A 20,669-nucleotide genomic window follows, 5' to 3' on the forward strand; every position below is an offset into this window, starting at 1 on the left:
TGTTATTGTCTTTTTAGTTGTGATTTCTCCTGCACTATTGTATGTCCTTGTCGGATCATTATTATTATTTTGTTTATTGATTTGCTGTATAAATTATTGTGTATTGAAATATGTGTTTTTAAACTTTTTTTAATAAAATACTATATATATATATATATATATATATATATATATATATATATATATATATCCACAATCCTGGAACGCCCAACAGCAACGGACACAGCCAGGTACAGACCACAAGCCAAGGATTTCTTAGAAAAATGAAGTGCTTTATTCCATCAATGGGGATGGCGGCATATATATATATATATATATATATATATATATACTTTCTACCTAAACTTCTTTCGACAACCCAATCTCTTTGTGAAATTTTCACTACAGATCATCAGAATGTATGATTGAAATTGAATGATTCATGGCTAAGTGTGTTGTTAGGACTTTATGACATAAAACTTTCTTACCTTAAGGGATAAATTTGTGTTTACTGAACGTATACTGATGCTCCATTCCCTTTGGGTCTACAAAGGAGTAACTCTCATTGTCTTTGAGAGTAAGGAAAATGACAACAGAAAACCCAGTAATGAAGCCACCTGGAAGTGTCTAGCCACGATAAAGAAAAGGATCTACTTCAGAAATGCTTGGTATTTGTCCTGCAACAAAAAGAGTTACACCAGTCTTATCTAAAAATCACTCATAGAAGATGGACTTGATTCGTAGAAATCAATCACTATTTGTTAAAATACACATCTCGGAGATTTAAAGTGACCATAAATCCACTTTGGTGCACAAGGTGACCAAGTTGAACTTTTCCTTCTACAAGGGTTTGTTGCGATAGTGTAGGAAATGGGTCTCTTTCTAAGCTCCAAGCATTTAGTGCCTAAAAAGAAATAACTAAACTCTTTTCACTTGTTCTTGAGGCGTTCCTCCTTCAATCACATTGTTCAATTATGGAACACGAATTTCCCACAATCTTAGTTAACCTTTCAGGACACAAGCAAGCTGTGGCCATATTTCTACGGGAACTGTACTTGGATATCTACCCTCTTGAACATCCAAACATCAGCTGCAATCCCATTCCATCTGCAAAGAAACATCCTACTCAACAAAGGTGCAGTGGAGGGATAAGGGTACTGAAGGAAGTTCTGGATTTGTGCCAGGAAGTAAAAGTTACTTGAAAACCTAGTTTGCAATGGAGAGTATCTTCTTGAGTATTATGAATATGGTGTCCATCACTCTTATTTTCATCTTGCGGACCCAATCTACTGATAGCAAAACATTTTTCTTGTGACATCGAATCTCTTCTAGACATTGTCTTTCCTCCCTAATTCGACTTGCCTGTACCTTTTGGCATTGACTCACATCTCAACAGTGAACCAGCTGTAAGCATGTAACAAGTGAACCTGCCATCAAAGTCATGGATCTCGACGTTGAACTGGTGCACCCACGTTTTTCTTTGGATCTCCCTCTTGAAGAGTCTCTGGAAATAGAGGCAGAAGATGTAGAGAAGGGGCACCCTCTCCCCATTCCTCATATGTTCCAGGGGCCAAATGTGCCTGCACTGGTCTTCCTTCAGACCCTATAAATGGATTTTCACCCTGTCCTTCAGTGTCGTCAGACAAAATGTATAGGTATATGGATGATGTAAGTTATAAAGGCTCTCATTACATACACGGTTAGGGTCTGCTTGGACACTTTCTCCGACAAAAGGTGAGGGCCTTTGTGCACAAAGAGGAAAAATATTTAACTGCAGCCTGTAGTATTGTAAATTTATATGCTGTGCACACTCCTCACATATAGTCTTGGACATTGCAGGTTGTTTTTCTTGGAAGAGGGTTTGGTTTCGAGGCGACTCATACCTCCACTGAACCCCATAATGCATCAAAATAGAATCTACCTCAAACTGTGTTTTTCCCAAATTGTAAGTGGGCATGTGTTAATGTGAAGCATTAAAGTCAGTGGGCTGGTTAAGCAACATACATATGAACCCACAAGTCATGCAGAGCTCGCAACTGTTGAGGTGTGTAGGGCACATGAGTCCACAGTCTGCAATTGATTATTATAGATAAGTACAGTTTTTTGTTTGCCATGTGTGCAGCTAAACTTCATTGGCAGTACCCAACCCCAAATGAGGCGACTTGCAAACAGACGTGGAAGACCGGTGATACAGTGTTTTAGAACAGTTTCCCTGACTTGTGCCCCTTGTCGGACTTCACAATGCACATTGTAATACCAAGTGAAGGTGTGAATAGAGTACCATGTAGCAGTTTCACACATGTCTGCAAAATGGATATTTGCTAAGAAGGACACTGTGGTAATTTCTTTGCAAGCAGAACGTGCTGTAGATGCAGAACGTGCTTTAGATACAGAACACTATAGCTAGGTGACTTGTTAAATGGATTCAACTCTGCTATGACAAAAGCATACTAGAGCTTTAAAATGGGATTTCCAAGGCAAGGCGGTGCGAGCATAGCAACGTTCTTTGGTTTTCCTGATGGACGGAGTACAGTTCACATAGTATATTAAGGATCTTCTAAAATCCAAAGTGTGTAGGGCTCCTTCAGTTGACAGTGGCTGCAGGGGAGGCTATGCAAGTCAACAAATTGGATGACATGAGATGGCAAAACTACTTTTGGCAAGAAACAAGAGTAAGTCTTGAGGACAACTCTTGCTATTGTGCCCTGGCATGTAGGGCGTCCTCCACAGAAAAAGCATGGAAATCACGGATCCTGAATGAAGCGACAGCAACAAGGAAAATCACTTCAATGAGAGAAGCTACAGAGGAAACAAATTAATGGGCTCAAAAGGAGAGATCCCATTAGCCCATCAAGGATTATATAGAGATCCAATGATTGGGAATAGCTCTAGCCTCTTAAGTTCTTCCATGAAAGCTTTAGGTTTAAAGTATTTTATTGCATTATTGAAAACCGTACAAACAAATGAATACAGTCGTCTCAAAAGAGGTAGTGCAAAGTTTCCGCCACAGGAGCACCATCAGTGTGCAATATACTGCAATTATAACATCCTTCAGAGCATGGTGCCAAGTGTGTATGCGGTGCCGACAATTTCAAGAACCAACAACCCCTTCCCCAACTCCCCCCCCCCTCCCGTCCCGCCCCCCAAATCCCCCGTCCCCCTCCCCCCGTGTTGTGCGAATGTCCCACACCCCTATCACTTCCGCAATGTGTCCACCCCTCTCGTCAGACAATCCTCACGGGCATACTAGGTGGATGGGTTAGCCAGGGATGTTAGTCGCAGTAGCCTAAGATATCGGGGACAGGTAATTTCTTTGAATTCTGACTGTAGTAAGGTATGGAAAGGCTGCCACAGCTCCTCAAACTTATCCACCTCATCCGCCACCATGAGGGACAACTTCTCCATTCCCAGAACGTACCACAACCTATGTAACCAGCCAATAGTGGTGGGGAGAATGGTGGTGCGCCAGTAGATGAGTATGTTCTGAATCGCCGAGCCCCAGGCGATCGCTATCTGTCTACCCTTCCTGGACCTCAGAGGATACATCAGGCCGTTGGGCAATCCTAGCAAGACATAGGCTGGGAAGCGAGGCAGTTCAATGTCGAAGCACTAGTCTATCTCATCTAGGACCTCCTTTCAGAAGGAACTCAATAAAGGGCAATCCCACAAGACGTGTGTAAGTGTGCCAATCTGTCCACATTCTCGCCAACAGGCGTTTACTATGTTACGATTCATTTCATGTAATCTCTCAGGTGTATAGTACCAGTAGGTGGATATCTTGGTGAACGTTTCGGTGAGTCCGGTGTGGTACGCAGAATGGCGTGCCCGGTAGGAAATGTGGTCCCAATCAGCGCCCTTCCCAGCTCCCTTTCCCAGCGCTCCCGCCCGGGATTGTAAATGTGGAAGGGGGGGTTGCAAGAGCTTGTATAGATCTGAGATGAGTTTGGAGTCCGAGGAGAGTGTCGCCAGCCACGTCTCATAGGATGTGAGCTTTCGGTCAGCTAGATCACGCACCTGCAGCTGAAGCGCCCAGTGACGCACCTGCAGATACCGCATTCGTTCGGTCTCAGGCAGGCGGTATTCCCGCCTGAGATCCTGAAATGATATGGCGCCGTCCGGGCCGTATATGTGAAACAGCGCGCTGCATCTAGCCGCCCGCCAGTGCGCGAAGGCTCCCGGTTCCATCCCAGGATGGAAGTCTGGGTTCTCAACCAGTGGCGTAAACGGTGATGGGAAGGTGGTGAGCTCTTGCTTAGTATTCACGGCATCCCAAACTCGTAGCGGGACGCGCGTGATAAAGGACGCGTAGAGGTTGGGGGGACGGTGAGCTCTGCAGAAAGGGTATCTCCTGCAGGGTCCTGCCCGCTACTGCCTGGTCCTGGAACAGCCAGTGCTTATCAGATTCCCGCTTGCTCCACTCCACTAAATACCGCAATTGCGCCGCCTGGAAGTACTTGTGTAGATCCGGTATACCAAGTCCTCCGGACTCAGGTGCCAGCGTGGACAAGGCCCTCTTGAGCCTGGATTTGCGTCCCTGCCATACAAAGCGTGCGATGTCCGCCTGAGCCTGCCCGATCCACCCCTTCGGGGGTTCAAGTGGTAGGGCCCTAAATAGATATAGTACCTGCGGTAAGAGAGTCATCTTAACCGCGGCTATTCTGCCCAGCAGCGACAATGTACCTTTGTTCCAGCGGGTCAATTCCTCCTTAATTTTTCTGCCTAAGGCTGCGTAGTTGGCTGTCACCATGGCAGGTAAAGAGGGCGCCAGTAGTAAGCCCAAGTAGGGCACTAGGTCCTTAGACCAGCGCATGGGGAAGAGGCTCTGCAACTCGAGTCTCGTGGCGGTGGTCAGCGAGATGTCAAGGGCTGCCGATTTCCCCATATTCATTTTAAAACCCGCCACTGCTGCGAAGGCTTCCAACTCGGCGATGCAAACAGGGAGCGCCCTTCTCGGGTCATCAAGCGTCAAGATTACGTCATCCGCGTATAAACTAACAGTGTGAATATACCTCCCCATCCGAACGCCCGATGCGTCAGGATTCTGACGAATCTTCTGGGCAAATGGCTCCATATAAAGAGCGAAGAGTAGCGGCGACAACGGGCACCCTTGTCTGGTGCCCCGCTCTATCGCAAGTTTTTGGGAGCTGCAGCCATTCACTCGTACCACTGCGGATGGAAATCTATAACAATTGAATATCAAAGTGCGAAATTTCTCACCTATACCCAGTTTGCATAGCACTTTCTCCAGGTATGGCCAATGTACCCGGTCGAACGCCTTCTCCGCGTCAACCGAAAGAAGCATTCGTTCCCCAGGAATACGGGAGGCCTTTTCCAGGATATGGACCACTCTCTTGGTGTTGTCAACTGTTTGTCTACCAGGGACGAACCCCGCTTGGTCCGGATCCACCAGCCCCGGCAGATGAGGTGCTAGGCGCGCCGCTAGGATCCCCGTGTACAGCTTGAGGTCCACATTCAAAAGTGAGATCGGCCGGTAGGAGCCGCACTCAGTCCAGTCTTTCCCCGGTTTGGGGATAACCGACACAGTTGCCTGGAGTAGGTCCGGAGGGATAGCCCCCGGTTCAGAAAAGGAGTCGAAGAGTCGCGTCAGCAGCGGCGCCAGTTCTGGGCAGAACGTTTTATAGAAAAGTGGGGTGTAACCATCGGGTCCCGGGGCCTTCCCATGTTTGAGTCGGGAAATAGCCGTGATCACCTCCTCGATCCGAATGTCCCACTCCAAGTGTTCTGCCTGTTCCGGGGCAAGGGCGGGAAGATCGACCGAAGCCAGGTAGTCAGCCTCGGCTTGCGGCGAGGAGGGCTCGCCTGTATACAAGTCGGCATAGTAGCGACGGAAACCGTCCGCAATCTGGCCATCCTCCGTGGCCGTCTCCCCGTCAGGAACCGAGAGCTCCTTCACCCGATGGTTTTGGTGTTTAACACGGAGCTTATTCGCCAGAAGCCGGCCGCACCGGTCACCGCCGGTGTAGTACGCGTGTTTCAGGCGCAACGCCGCGTATTCCGCTCTATCCATGTCTAGTGCAGATAGGAGTTTTCGGGCAGCTTTAAGTTGCCTCCAGACTCTAGGGGCTCCTGTTCTCTGATGCACCTGTTCCAACTCCCTCACCTTACTCGCAAGTTCGTCTCTCTTTTGTTGCCGTTCCCTATTCTCCGCTGAGGAAACGGCGATAAACTCACCGCGGAGCACCGCCTTGAAGGCGGCCCTCTGGGTCGCTCGGGTGGTGTCTTCATTATCATTGTGCCGCCGATATTAGCCAATCGAGTCTCGTATATGTTTTACTACAGATTGCCTATGTAATAGGGTATCTCTGAGGCGCCAGACCCCTCGTGAGGGAGATACCGGTGGCAGCTGGAAAGCAGTAGGGTGGAGGCGCCGCCACAAATCATGCAAATCGAGATCGCCCAAGCGTGATTTACTCAGCTGCGAGATCTCCCCAGTTTGTGGGCGTCGTTGCGTTGATCTGTCTAAGGATGAGTCAAAGACCATATTCAAGTCCCCTCCAATAATTATGTGCCTATCTGGGGTGGTCGCTACGTCCTCTAGGGCCAAGTGTAGAAACCGTTCTTGGTGGTCATTGGGACTGTATATCGAGCCAATAGTAAACACCAGACCTCCCATCCTGACCCTGTAAACCAGGAGCCTCCCTTTCTGTCCTGCCACTTTGTGCAAGACCTCCCCCTTAAACTTCCTAGACACTAAGATTGCAACCCCTGCTGTTTTGGTAGCTCCGGAGGAAAAGAACTGTACTGGGAATTTCGGTGATCGTAGCCTGTGGCAGTCTTTGGCTAGGAGGTGGGTCTCCTGCAAGAGACAAATGTCTGCCTGAGTGTTTTCAAGTAGGGACAGCACTGCCCTCCGCTTGACCGGGTTTTTCAGCCCTTTCACATTAAGGGTAACTATCTCAAGGGCCATCAATAACAATTGTAAGGGCAGTGCTTATGCGCCTGTCGCGTCCCCGGGGAGTCGTCGACAGTGTGAAATGGTGGTGCGAGGTGAAAGCAAATGCAGCAACAGTACAGCACGGTTCCCGGATCCATGTAAAAGTGGTGTGAGGTCAAAGCAAATGCAACAACAGTACAATACGGTCCCCGAGCCCCCCCTCTCCCTCCCTTAGAACTACCCTCCAACATCCCAACTCCACTCCTCCCCCCACCCTTACTTGCGACCCTCCTAACCCAAAACCCCCCCAACCCTCCCCCTCTCCCTCCTCCCTCACACCCAACCATTCAAAGAATACCATTGTCCCAGTCTGGTCCGTAATGGACAAGTCCGTGGAAAGTTATTTAAGTGGACGTCCAGCCACAAACCATGCCCTCCGGCCGCCCCCCATCCCCGGAACCCCCGCACCTGCATTGATGATGAGGCCAAAACGATCCCCCCCCGGAGTATGCTCAGGCCGTCAAGGCCATATCACCAGACGACGTGTCCCTGGTCACCTCCTGTATTGCAATGTCCCTTTCCGCACGGACAGTGGGCGAGTCGGGTCGTAGGGGCGGAGGTGGGGATCGCCGCCTCCGAAGCGTCTGCCAGCCGTCCCTGGTGCTGCGTCGGCGGCGAGGCGTGGGAGCGTCCTCATCTGTCGCGGTGATTCCCAGCACTCCGCAGGTGTCTTGGAGGGACCTAAGCTGATGGAGAGTCCCGTTCCAACGAAAAATGAGCCGGAAAGGGTGGCCCCAGGAGTACTGCGTGTCATGTTCTCGCAGGAAATCCGTGGCTATTTTGAATGTCTTGCGTTTCTGCAGTGTGATCGCCGATAAGTCCTGAAACAGGGCCACTTGGTGACCCCGGAAACGCAGGGGCTGCTGTCGCCGTGCCTCGCGGAGAATCCGCTCCTTCAAAGGGAAATCCGGCAGGAAGGCCAGGATATCCGGGGGTGGTGCCGAGGCCCTCCGTGGCAGGCCCACTCTGTGCGCTCTATCAATTCTCACAGGGAAGTCTCCAGGTTCGCCCAGTATTTCGCGAAACAGGTCCCGCAGGTAGGCGGCTGTGTCTTCACCTTCTTCTTGAGACGGTACGCCCCGGACCCGGATGTTGTTGCGTCTGGACCTGTTCTCGAGATCCTCAGCGTGGGCCTGGAGATCGATCTGTTGATCTCTGAGCCGCAGGACCTCCTGCTGCAGGTGCGTGATCTCCTCGTCTCGGGAGTGGCCGGCTTCCTCCACAGAGGACACTCTTTCTCCAAGGTAGTCGACCTCCCTTCTCACCTCGCGGACCTCTCCGGCCACCTCCTGCTTCAGCGTTTGGAAGTCCTCCCTGAGGGAGCTGAACAGCGACTCCAGGAAAGATCTGGTTACTGGAGGTCCCCCCCCTTCCGCGCCTCGAGAACTGTTCGAGGGGCTCGGGGCAGGCTGGCCCCTATCTTGTCTCGGGGCGCCCCTGCCTAGCATTTCCGGCAAGGTGCGGTCTCCCTTCTTACCCCCTCTGTTGCCTGACATCGTGGAGGTGGGGATGTGCGGCAGGCGGGATGACACTCACAAAGGTCTGCGTGATGTGGCGGTGCCAGGGGTCGAGATGTCCTGCAAGGTCCGGGCACAGCGGCACTCCCACGGGTATCGTTTCTCAGTCTCACCCCACCCAGCGTGCCCTCAGGACAGCGTAAGCGCCGACGCAGGGGGGCAATAGTGGTCCGCTCTCAGCAGTAGGTCGCCTCAACTGCGTCGTGGAACAGGAGCAGAGTTCTTGTGTAGTTGACGGCAGAGTAATCCTCCCCCTCTCCACGGGCAAACCACAGCGTGCTCGGGGCACTAACCTCTCCTCCAGGACGACAATCAGGCAGCGCCACTCCCGTTGGAATCAGGGTCGTCCTCCACAGTACGATAGCGAGAGGTGTTACTAGTCAGTCCCCCTCTCGGCGTCTGCCGGCCACTTCGATCACCATGCCTTGTAGTGCGGAGTTCAGGGGCACCCCAAGTCCTTGAGGGGTGCACCGGGGGGACTCCGGCTTCAACTGCTGGGCTTCGGCTCCGTAGGGAGAGGGCGAGCAAGCAGAGGCCTACTTCCGGTCGGGGCTGCGGGCTCGCGTGGTGACACTGCGCCACAGGCCTAGTGGAGAAGTCCACTCGGGAGCCAGGCCAAGGCGGGGGTCGATCGTCGCGCCCCTGGCAGTCGAGGTACCCACAGGTGCTCCCCGGCCCCCACTCGTCCTCACCCTCCAACTGGGGCTACTGAAAGGGGGGTCGGGAGCCGCCGCGCAGACACGGGCCTTCTGGTCTGCCCGATCCCCGGTCTGGCGCAGCGGCCTTCCGCCGGCTCCTCCCCCGCCTCACTCCCGCCGGACTTTCCGCTCGATACCTCTGTCTCCGGGCTTCGCCAGTGGTACGTGCTGGGTCCGTTTCCGACCCGTAGGTCTCCGCTGCGTCACCGGTGCCGGTTTCGGACGCTCCGGCGGCCGCAGGCCCTCCGGGTCTCCGCCGGCTCCTCAGCCGGCCCTCGCTCCGGGGCCTTTCAGGTGCTGCGCTGCTGGTTTTGCGGGGCTACAAGAGGCTTCAGGCAGCGCCGACACTTGTTCGACTGCACAAGGCGCCGTTACCGCTCGATCCGGGGGAGATCAGCGCTACAGATCGGTGCAGGGGCTCCGGGATCACGGGAGCTCACAGAGAGAGCGTCCTCTCAGCCCGCCATCTTGGCCACGCCCCCCTCCATGAAAGCTTTAACAGGAATTTCTAAGATAGACTGGTGTGGTCTGTTTTGTAGGCAAGGAGCTACTGTTGCTATGGTCACTCATATGGACAAGTATACAAGATCTGATGTTTAGAGGTGCGGGAGGCAGACAATGTTTTACACTGTGGCCTCTAAAGATTTTTTTTTAATAAACTTTATTTAAAGTTTTTTCATAACAACTTAACATTGGTGTACAAACAATAGCCATCATAGGAATCAAATAGCAATACATCACAATGATTAAAGTACAAGAAAACGGACCCTCCACAGCTTCCCTCCACCCGCAGCCCATATTTGGGCATCAGAAGCATTTAAATCCCTTCCCAACTCCCATCACTTCCCTCAGTGATGGCCTCTAAAGATTGAATGTTCAGATCTTAAGAGTAGTGTACAAATCATTTCTATTTGGCCGCATATTTTGCTCTCATGGTAGGGTTTCTAACTTCCTTTAATATATCCATGCATTATTGAGGAAGTTGTGGGCATCTGTACTCTAAATCCGCAGGTTCCAAATCACAAGACTGAGCTCCTTGGGGTTGGGATGTAGTCACTGGCCTTGAAGGTGCAGGAGTAAATCTGAGCATGGTTTTCGTTTTTTGCAAGGGTGAACTGACAGCACTAGAAAGGAGGGAAAACATAAATAAGCACCACCACTGTCTTGCACAAGTTGGGGCACCGAAAATCTGAGTCCCTGGCACCTGACACATTTTACTACCAACACGCAAAATCAGTGTTAGTAGGGAAAAATTTTAAGCAAATTTCCCTGTCCACTAGATCCCTAAGGCATAACCTAGCTACCACAGGTGAGGGTATCTAGATGCAAGGTTTGGGCATTTTGCATTGTCACTTGTGGTGAAAATGCCACAAAAGTTGGAAATAATGATTCAATAGCCATGAAGTGATCTCCCACTTGCAAGTTTATTAGCAGATCCCTCAGAAGATATGCAAAGTTTTTTACAATCCTCAGGAAGTGTTTTGTTACCAAAGGTACTTGGTTTCAAACTGCCCATTACCATATTGAATGTCAGTAATTTTTTTTAAGTGGTATCAGGCAAGCCCCCCCCCCCCAACTCTGTCTCCCGATGTATTCAATGGCTGTCAGGTTTTCTGTTTGTGGAAAATTTACACCTGAAACCCCCAGAAGGTTAACTACTGACATGAATTGCCTGCATACTGATGTGTTTGCATTTTTCTTGTGGGGACCACTGGCTCTGAATTGTGAGCTTGCCCATATGAGCTCTGCTAACCATAAGGGAGGAGTCTGTATTTAAAGACACCAGTGGTTGTGGGTTGAGAATCCACTTGAGTCACTATTTTGGCCTGTGATGATTACCTGGCTCCACAAACACTAGATCTTGCCAATCACCAGTCATCCATGACCACTGCCTGTAAAAGCAAGTGTAACCTTAGGCTTGGGTCTAGAGCAACACAAGACAACATCGCGGTTGAGTACTTGTAGTTTGAGGAGTCGCCGCAATGTTTAGTTCATCTAAGGGATTAGGACATAAAGAGAGTAGATTATTGCTGCTTTGAGGAGGGCTTTTATAACTTCAAAAAGAAGTATGCACTCATGCGCTATATAAAACTCAAGTAAAAAATAAATAAATACATCTTTGCTGATACTGCAGTGGCAGAGAGGGAGGTTGGAAGGGTGGAATGACATTCTATACAGCAGGTGTGTCACTGCTTGTTTGCAGTGGTGACCATTTGGGTACCTCTGCTTATTCCACAGCCATTTCCACAGAACTTATTTGTAATGCACTTACCTTCTCTGCTCTGCAAAGACTGCTGAGAGTAAAATTGCTGTCCGGGTACTGTGGAAGTTGCTTTAGGTGCGACTGAGGTTTGCAAAGCACCACACTATGCTGCTGTTGCAGAACAGCCATAGCATTTGCTGTGTCCATATCGTTTTCAATCTTTTCCAGCACTTCATTCACCTGGGCAAAGTATAATGCAAAAACAGAGTGCAGTGTCGACCTACCTACAGGCAGTCTACCCTGCGCCAAGGATACCGCTGATGCTTGCATTGGACATGACCTTGCCGTCTTGTACAATCTTTGTTAACTTCCTGTGCATGTCTGAGAGGTGCTTGAGGAGGTGTTCCATCTCCTCCCAGTGGTAGTGGTTATGTCTGGTGAGCAGTGCCATGGAGCTTGCAATGCACTAGTCCCCAAAGTGACATATTAACTGGCCGCATCGATGCTCTTACTTTTCTTGTCAGGTGGACTGTCAATGGAACCCTGCATAAAAGCAGTTTTTTTGCTACATAAAACACAAGAGTCTGGTGGTACATGCCCCGGATGGACAATGGGTCCAGATTTGAACTTGTATATCCAGGGGGTGACTGCTCTTGCTTTTGACACAAGATTTGAAGTTTTCTGAAGAACATTTCACCAGATGCGCCATATCTGTAAGAAAGCCCTCCTTCTCATCCAACAGCAAGATACACATTATTGTGGCCCGTGTCCCTATCACCACATGATAAGCAGGTGTATCATCCAGTGGAGCAGTCTTAACAGGGTGTGGGTCTAGAGTTGAATCATTTTGAGGGTCAGCACTACAACCGTACAATTTTCTCTCTTATTGATTGGTGGACCCTGGCCCCTAATATGCTAAACTCCACTGAAACAGCCTTCTCAAAAGTCTGCTTCTGTTTCTTGTATGGTGGAATGCGAATGGGTCTATGTATATTATCCTGCCAAGTATCAGACCTTTGCCCTTGATCTTATGGGGTGGTGCACGTGCGCTTCTTCAACACCAATCTCTGTGCTACAGGTGGTTAGGATATTCTCTGTGCTTAAAGGTCAGTGCCTCAGTTTTGAGTGTCTTCCAGCAACAAGGATGACGTCTGGTATCAAAAGATATCGAACTCTGTAGGTGAAGCTACTTGGCTAGTATTCTTGCAGGGGGCAGACCATTTAAGATAAAGGTACTCTTGGGAGGTTCCTGATGAGATCAAGGCTGGTTTTGCGGTCAATCACCAGATGGAACCTTTTTTGTGTCCTCTAAATGCAAAGGACGCCGTGCCCAGACTTCATTGTCAGGGCCTGAAAACCTAGGTGTACATTTTGTTCTGGGTGTGGGCGACATGGAGGGCTCTGGAAATTCTTGATCTCTGGAGTCATGAGCGCCTACAAACATGGGGTTCAACTCCTCATGTGTATCCAGGCAACAGAATGTACCAACTCTCTAGTCGAGAATTTGACTCCTTAGACTCAATAGCCACAAAAGAGGTGGACTTGGTAGAGTCATGTCACTATGTCACCAAGTAGTGTGTCAACATTCTATCCCTACTGTAACTAACAAACTTCCATGAACGAAAGGATTTACATGAGGAGCAGCCACTTTCGCAGTCATCCTTTGGGATACAGAAGTTACAGACCTGATACTTGTCCAACCACAGGAATTTGTTATTGCATGAGGGGCAGCATTTAAAAGGCGTGTTCTCTGTTCCCTTCCCCACACAAGCCAATTGCATATGACCTTCACCACAACCATTCTTGCAGTGTGGATGTTAAGAATAAAGCTTTGATGTCTTGATAACCAGTGATCCAGTCCTCAGCACTGAAGTTTCTTTCCAATGCACAGCAATAACAGAGCAGTCGAAGCCTGTCTGCACTCATTGGTGAAATAAAACAACGAGATGGAGTATTTGTCCTAGTGCACTTGTGGGTTCCAGGGAAGTTATTATAAGTCACCTCAAAACCGAATACCTTCTCCAACTATTTGCAACACCTGAGCCCAACACAAGATGGCAGTGTGCACTTCTACAGGTACACATGCTGCAAATGTATTTTTTTCAGTCAGTTAACAAAATAATATACTCCCACCCTAAAGACCTCGAGAGAATTGTATTTAAGAGGTTTGAAAAAGTTTCCAAAGAAAAAGTAAAAGCCAAAAAGGCACTGCAGCACCAAAAAAGAGCTGGCTGAACTGCCACTGGTGGAGCATAATGGGATACTGGTAGTTTATCCTTCCATAAAAGAGCAGTTATTTTTCCCAGCCTTTGAGGTTGCAGCCAATTAGGCTACATGGCCCTCGTTTGCTCTCATTCTTCATTTAAAAAGGGGGATGGGAAAGTGTGCGTGTTTGATTTCTTACAACAGGGACATTTTGAAATTTGCTTCTTTTAAACTTTATAGATAAATATTGGAAATTGACCACTGCAGACTATTACAGGCAACCCCCATTATGATTTGTTTTCAAATTTGGCATTTTGAGAAGTTTATAGTGTCAGTTCTGGTCTTATCTCAACACCTAATATTAATGTCACTTGAACTTTTAGTTTTTTTAAGTGGATTATTTTTTTTTTAATTCTAAATTGGCCCAGCACCCAACCTTACCCAACCCCAGTCAAAACTACTCAGGCAGCACACAGCCTCTTGCAGTGTGTAATGGGGGTGATGGGCACAACGTTTTTTAAAATTAGGGAGATGTTAAGTGACTGAGTAATGGGTAAGTAAACAGATGTGGAAAAGGAATGCTGTACTTATGAAGAGGTCTCCCTATTTAAAAAATATATTATGCTACAAATTACTAAAGACCCAGACCATCCCCTCAAACTTTAACCTTATGGTTTAATTCCTGCATTAACATCTCAATATTCGTTTACTTTAGCAACAGCTCCTGTTCCAACAAAAAGGCATTCCGGAATAGCTCACTTGACTTGAATACAAAATGTCAGCGCTCTAGTTCCTTAGAACTGTGGTGGAGCTGCAGGTAATCACTATGCAAAAGAAACAATTGATGGACGGAATGCTGGACAATGCAAACATTCACACCCAGTCACAAGGATCTGGGTTAAATCCATCATTCTTTTGCTCACCACACCACCCCAGTTTGGACCCAGCCATATGCAAATCAGCCTTGACCCTGTTCCTTGTGGGAATAGCGAAGTGCTCTACTTGGGGAGTACCCCACTATGAGTGGGTGAAGGACTTGGAAGTAGAGATCGCACTCGTGGATTTAAATGAATCCAGTTGAGATGGTCTGCAAAGTTGTTGGGTAATATAGGGAGATGTTCTGCCAGTAGGTGAAAGTTGTGGTGAATTGCTCAGTGGCAGATGCTCTGTGCTATGTGAGCTCCAGTGAATGTGAGCCACCTTGCTTCTGAATGCGATACATTTCTGTTATGTTGTCGGTTTGATTTTTACTACCTTCCCCCAAATTATTTTGAATACGTTGTATAGCTAAAAGCTCTAGAAAACTGATGTTGTGACCTCGATATTAAGGGGGCACTGCCCTTGTACTGCATGGTGACACAAGTAAATGCAACAGTCCACAAGAGAGGCGTCCATGGGAATGGTCACATGAAAGACTGGGTATGAGAAATGCCTGGCAGGCAACATGTTGAAGGTTGTGCACCATTACAGAAAGGAATGTGCTTTGCTTGAACCAACACTATGACTTCCCAATGAGCCCAAGCTTGTGACCACTGGAATGTCAGACAATACTGCAAGGGGCTTATGCGCAACCTTGCTTTGCAAGATATCATCATAAATCATAAATCCCCAGAAGGCGCATGATTGTGCGCACACTTGAATAGGACGGTTTGGTTGAAAAAGAGGTAGCTGTTGCTGGAGGGCTGCAACCCTTTGCTGGTCGGGATACGTCCTTGGGGTTGAAGGTGTAGAGCATGAAGCTGAAGAACAGTTGCAATAGGGATTTTGTGACATTTGTGGTAAAGCCCAACACGTGAAGCAAGGAGACTGTTGCTTGTGTGTGGGCTAGGCACTGTCCTGCTTCTGCTCTTGATCACATAATTGTCTATGCATGAGAATACATGAATTCTCTCGCTGCAGAGATGTGCCACTATGACTGAGACATACTATGTGAAAACCTTTCTGGACATGGTGACCCCAAAAAGGTAATATCTTGAACTGGTAGTTCAGGAGCATGTACTTGCTAAGGGCCAGGTAAATAGGGACGTGGACAGTGGCAGCTAGCCAAGTTTTGAAGTGATGAGGCGTAAACTTAAAGAACAAGTTACTTACCTTCGGTAACACTTTTTCTGGTGGATACAGTATCTGCCTGTGGATTCCTCACCTTGTGAATATCCCCTTGCGTCAGCAACATTCGGAAATTCTTTTTGTAGCTTCGCGCCGACGTGGACGACGTCACAGTAGCACGACTCCGCTGACGTCACCGACTCCATAATAGGCCCACGTCGGCGTGATGACATCAGTTCCGCCCTTTTTTCTGTGCCTTCGAGGCACACGGACGGACCGATCACAGTAGAAATATATATACACGGTACACAATAGTCAAGATAACACACATAGTGTGAAGACAAAGAAGCTAATCAAGTAGAATAACACTACTTTTGAAAGCAACACATATGCATTAAAACATTGCCAATAACTTAGGTATAGAAGAGTGGACAACGGGGAGGCGGGTGGAAATGTGAGGAATCCACAGGCAGATACTGTATCCACCAGAAAAAGCGTTACCAAAGGTAAGTAACTTGTTCTTCTGATGGATACATCTGCCAGTGGATTCCTCACCTTGTGAATAGAGTCCCACAGCAGTCCACTCTCTCAGAGGAGGGTGTCCACTCTCCTAAACCAGAAAATCCTGGAGGACAGAACGCGCAAAGTGGCCGTCCCTCCTCACTTCGGAATCCAAGCAGTAATGCTTCGCGAAAGTGTGGAGGGAGGCCCAAGTCGCCGCTCTACAAATGTCCTCTACAGGTACACACCTAGACAAAGCAGATGTAGCAGACCTTGCTCTAGTGGAATGAGCTCTTAAACCTTCAGGAGGTTCCTTAACCGCCAGAGAGTAGCAAATCTTGATACACAAGACAATCCATCTTGACAGCGTGCGCTTGTGCACTGCCTTGCCTCTTCTGGCTCCAACAAAACCAACAAAGAGCTGGTCATCCACTCTGAAGTCTCTGCTTCTGTCCAGGTAGAAGCTCACCGCCCTCTTCGGGTCCAAGCGGTGAAGTCTCTCCTCCTCCTTGGAAGGGTGAGGGGGAGTATAGAAGGTAGGAAGGATAATGGACTGCCCTAGATGAAAGGGAGTTACCACCTTAGGCAGGAAAGCAGCCCTGGTCCTGAGAACCATTCGTTCAGCATGAATGGTCAAGAATGGGGGCTTAGAATTAAGAGCTTGAAGCTCACTTACCCTCCTTGCCGAGGTAATTGCAACCAGGAAGACAGTTTTAAAAGACAAAAGTCTCAGAGGACACTTGAGTAAAGGTTCAAAGGGTGAACCCATCAAGAAAGTAAGTACAAGGTTCAAGTCCCATTGAGGCACAATAAAAGGAGTAGGAGGGAATTTATTCGTAAGGCCTTTTAGAAACCTCAAAACAACAGGAGATTTAAATAAAGGCGGCTGATCCGGCAAACAGAGAAATGCAGACAATGCCGATAAATAACCTTTGACTGTAGCTACAGCAAACCCTTGCTGAGCCAGAGAAAGCACAAACTGAAGTATGTCAGATAAACGAGCCCTCAAAGGATCGATGGTTTTCTCTCCGCACCAAGAAACAAACTTAGACCACCTATAAGAGTAAATAGACTTAGTGGAGTCACGCCTGGCCGATAAGATGACATCCACCACATCATGTGGGAGAGAAAAGGAATTCAGGTTGCCCCGTTCAATCTCCAGGCATGAAGGTGTAAGGTCTGGAGGTGGGGGTGTAGAACCTGCCCCTCCATCTGAGAGAGGAGATCTGCCCTGAGAGGAGACGAGGCAGGCGCGAAGAGAGGTGGAGAAGATCTGTGTACCACACCCTTCTTGGCCAATCCGGGGCGATCAATATGATTTGGGCCCGGTCTTGGCGAATCTTCCTCAGAACCCGAGGAATCAAGGGTATGGGAGGAAACGCGTAAAGGAGTTGTGAGCCCCAACTCAACTGAAACGCGTCCCCCAAAGCTCCCTGCATCGGATACTGGAGACTGCAGAATGACGGGCAGTGAGCGTTCTCGTGAGTGGCAAACAGGTCCACCCGAGGAGTTCCCCACGTCCAGAAGATGTGACGAACTAACTCTGGATGAAGCCTCCACTCGTGGTCGGCTGAGAACTGACGACTGAGACTGTCTGCACATACGTTCAGAACTCCGGCCAGATGATTTGCCATCAGACAAATCTGATGATCCTGAACCCAGGACCAGAGACGCAGAGCCTCTCTGCAGAGACTCTTCTAGAGGCAATAGAAGTCCCCATAACCTTAGCTACTGAGTCAGCAGTGTCAAGTCTGCTTTGTATAACTTGACGCGCAGCAGCTTGTGTGTCAGCTAACACCTCATTAAAATCCTTTCTGTCCTCCTACGGAGTCTTAGGAGCCAACTGCTTTACAGAGTCCATTAATGCATGTATTTATCTCCCCAAAAGGCATGTGGCATTAGTTGACTTAAGAGCCATACTCGCCGATGAGAATATTTTCTTCGCAATTTGATCTTGTTTCTTAGACTCCTTGTCTCCAGGCACTTGAGGGAAAGCACCAACAGACTTCTTTGACCAGGCTGCCTCTATCACCAAACTTTACGGCAAAGGGTGTGATGATAAAAAATCTGGGTCACCAGGCGCCACTCTATACCTCCTCGCAACCCCCTTAGCAACTGCAGGAGCTGTGAGAGGCCTGTTCCAAACCTCCAATATACGTTCTGTCAAAGCCTCATTAAAAGGAAGTAATGGTTCCACAAAAGAAGAGGAGGAATGGAGGACTTCCGTCAAAAGATTAGATTTGAATTCAGCAGTATGCAGGCTTAAATTCAAAAGATCTTCAGCCTTCTTAATGACGACATAGTATGGTGCAACGTCTTTTGAAGGGGCATCTGAAACAGAAGATAGCTCCCAGTCAGGCGAAAGCTCCAAACCGCTAGCCTCCCTTAAGTCATCAAAATAATTCTCTTGAAGCTCACCCTCTTCAACTTCAGCTTCTCTATACCTCTGCTCTTCAATAAGGCGCTGAGCTTCACGCCTCGATCTCTCCTTCAAGAGCGGCGTCGTCGGATCCGCAATGGACTCCGGAGCCGGCGTAGAGATCGGATCCGGGAGCACAGGCCGATGATCTCGAGGTTGGAACGGCGCCGGTGACGTCGGTATCAGCGTCGAAGACCTCAGTGGCGCCGAGAAATGCCAAGGTGGAGTCGGCGCCAGCATAAATGGAGCTGGAGCTTAAGAATGGGGAACTCCCAGATTATATGCCAATGGACCCATGGGTCCTGACGATGCACCCGAGAGATACAAAGCTCTTGAGTAGACGCCATACATCGCGTTCAAAAACTGTGTAGGGTCTTGACCTGGAGCTGGAATGGGCGGGTAAGGACCCTGTAACGTGCAGGGTAGGGAATGGCAGGAGACGTGTCTTGGTTGTAGAGGGTTTATTTGGTTAAACAAGAAATCTGTACAGGTCTTTCGTGGGGCTCTTCTTCGCGGTGATCGGCTTCTCTCTCGTCTGGTCTTTCGGAGCAGTCCCTCCTCCCTTCTCCGGATCGGGCTCCTCCTTCGGCTGTTCTCCTCAGGCTTCGTAGTGACCCAGGCTCCGCCGGTGAGGGGAAAACACAAGAGAGGAAAGTGTCAGTCCACACTCTTGACAATCTACAGCAATCAAGGGATGGGGAGTGAGGGAAAACCGTGAGTGCTGAGCTACATACAGGATGTGAAGGTAGTGGGTCCCTGGGGGTCGGGGTGTTTAGGTGAGGCTTCTGCCTTTCTTTCTAACCCAGCCCACGATACGGGTACGCACCTCGGATAGCCACACCCCTCCTGGCGTGCGGCTGGGCGAAGCGTGGTGAAGTTGGCCTCCCGGCTCTCTCCAGGCAGCTGGGTCTTGTCTTCCCACAGCTTCAGCTCCTCGCGGCTCCTCCGCCTCCGGTGTTACGTGATACTCGAACGCCTCGATCTCTTCACCGTCCTCCGGCTTCTCCTGTTCCTCTGCTCTCGTTTCTCCTTTCTCCACATTGCTCCACGCCGCTCTGCCCCGCTCTGTCCACTCCTCCGGTGTAATAACACACCTGTGTTCTCTCACTGCTGCCACTTAACGGAATATGGAAAGCAACTATAGTAACAGGGCATCCCTAGATTAAACTTTCTTTTTATGGCAAAAGAAAATTCATTTTTCCACAGAGCAATCTATGCTACAAATTTATTTTGACTTCCGTTCTAACTGTGGGAAAAGGGTGATGATTCCACCTGCCAGACGTTAGATGTGTATTTTGTCTACATTTGCCCTTTACATGTTAGCATGTGCCTGGTCTACGTTACCCTGATTATATTATTTTGCTCTTCATTGCTATCCCCTCCCCATATCCCGATTGCTCAATTTCTACGTACCTGTTTTTTCAGATGAGACACTCACGTTCTGGAAAGGCATTGCAGAAGTGGGACTGATGGATGAAGTGGTGTGCAATATACAGAAGGAAATTCAAGAATTGCTCCAAACTGTACAGGACCGGCTGTGCCAGGCTCCTTTCCAGGTGAACGGTACGTGCATATCAACCACTGGGGCGCTCATGTTTCATTTCAAGACATTAGTATGTGCATGCTAATGACCTGGTAATTTTCTTTTAGAAGTGACTAATGGGTGTATATACCAGCCATAGGCCCATGCTTGGATACTAGATATTAAAAAGTACTAGCTAGCCTCCAGCTCTGTCTCTTCTCCACAAGACTAATAGGTTTCCAGATGTGTCACTTTTAAATGCAAATATTGGGCAGGTATATGGCTGAGCGCTTTTCATTCTAGTTGACTAGCAGGATCTTTTCTGTTAGCTGTAGCTGTGGGCAGTTTCTGTTGTTGATTAGGTTGGAAACTATTAATCACCTGGAAAATGTATGTTGAAACAATGTTATTTTTGCAAAAAAGTGAACACCCATAGGGCATGCGATCCACCAAACAAAACTTAAGTATCAAAATAGAAAGTCTGAAACGTTAATGCACTTTATAACATAGTAACATATAAGCAATTAAGGAGTTTCCCTGTCAGAAACCATGAAAGAGGTACGAAATTGCTGTTCTTTTTAGCTTGACATCTTAACAATGTATATGTGCAATGCATAAAAAAGT

General features: G+C 48.6%; 1 protein-coding gene across 6 annotated transcripts in view; it reads left to right on the forward strand.

The window, feature by feature from the left end:
- The window catches only part of GMEB1 (glucocorticoid modulatory element binding protein 1), a 279,277-nt gene that overhangs the window by 185,374 nt on the left and 73,234 nt on the right, over window positions 1-20,669 (forward strand). For all 6 annotated transcript variants that reach the window (XM_078682572.1, XM_078682575.1, XM_078682574.1 and 3 more), the window contains one exon: window positions 19,949-20,086. In XM_078682572.1, the coding sequence (XP_078538698.1) occupies window positions 19,949-20,086 (138 nt within the window). The remainder of the gene's footprint in view (window positions 1-19,948; window positions 20,087-20,669) is intronic.

This window comes from Lissotriton helveticus, chromosome 3_1 (genome assembly GCF_964261635.1).
Source record: "Lissotriton helveticus chromosome 3_1, aLisHel1.1, whole genome shotgun sequence".
NCBI lineage: Eukaryota > Metazoa > Chordata > Amphibia > Caudata > Salamandridae > Lissotriton > Lissotriton helveticus.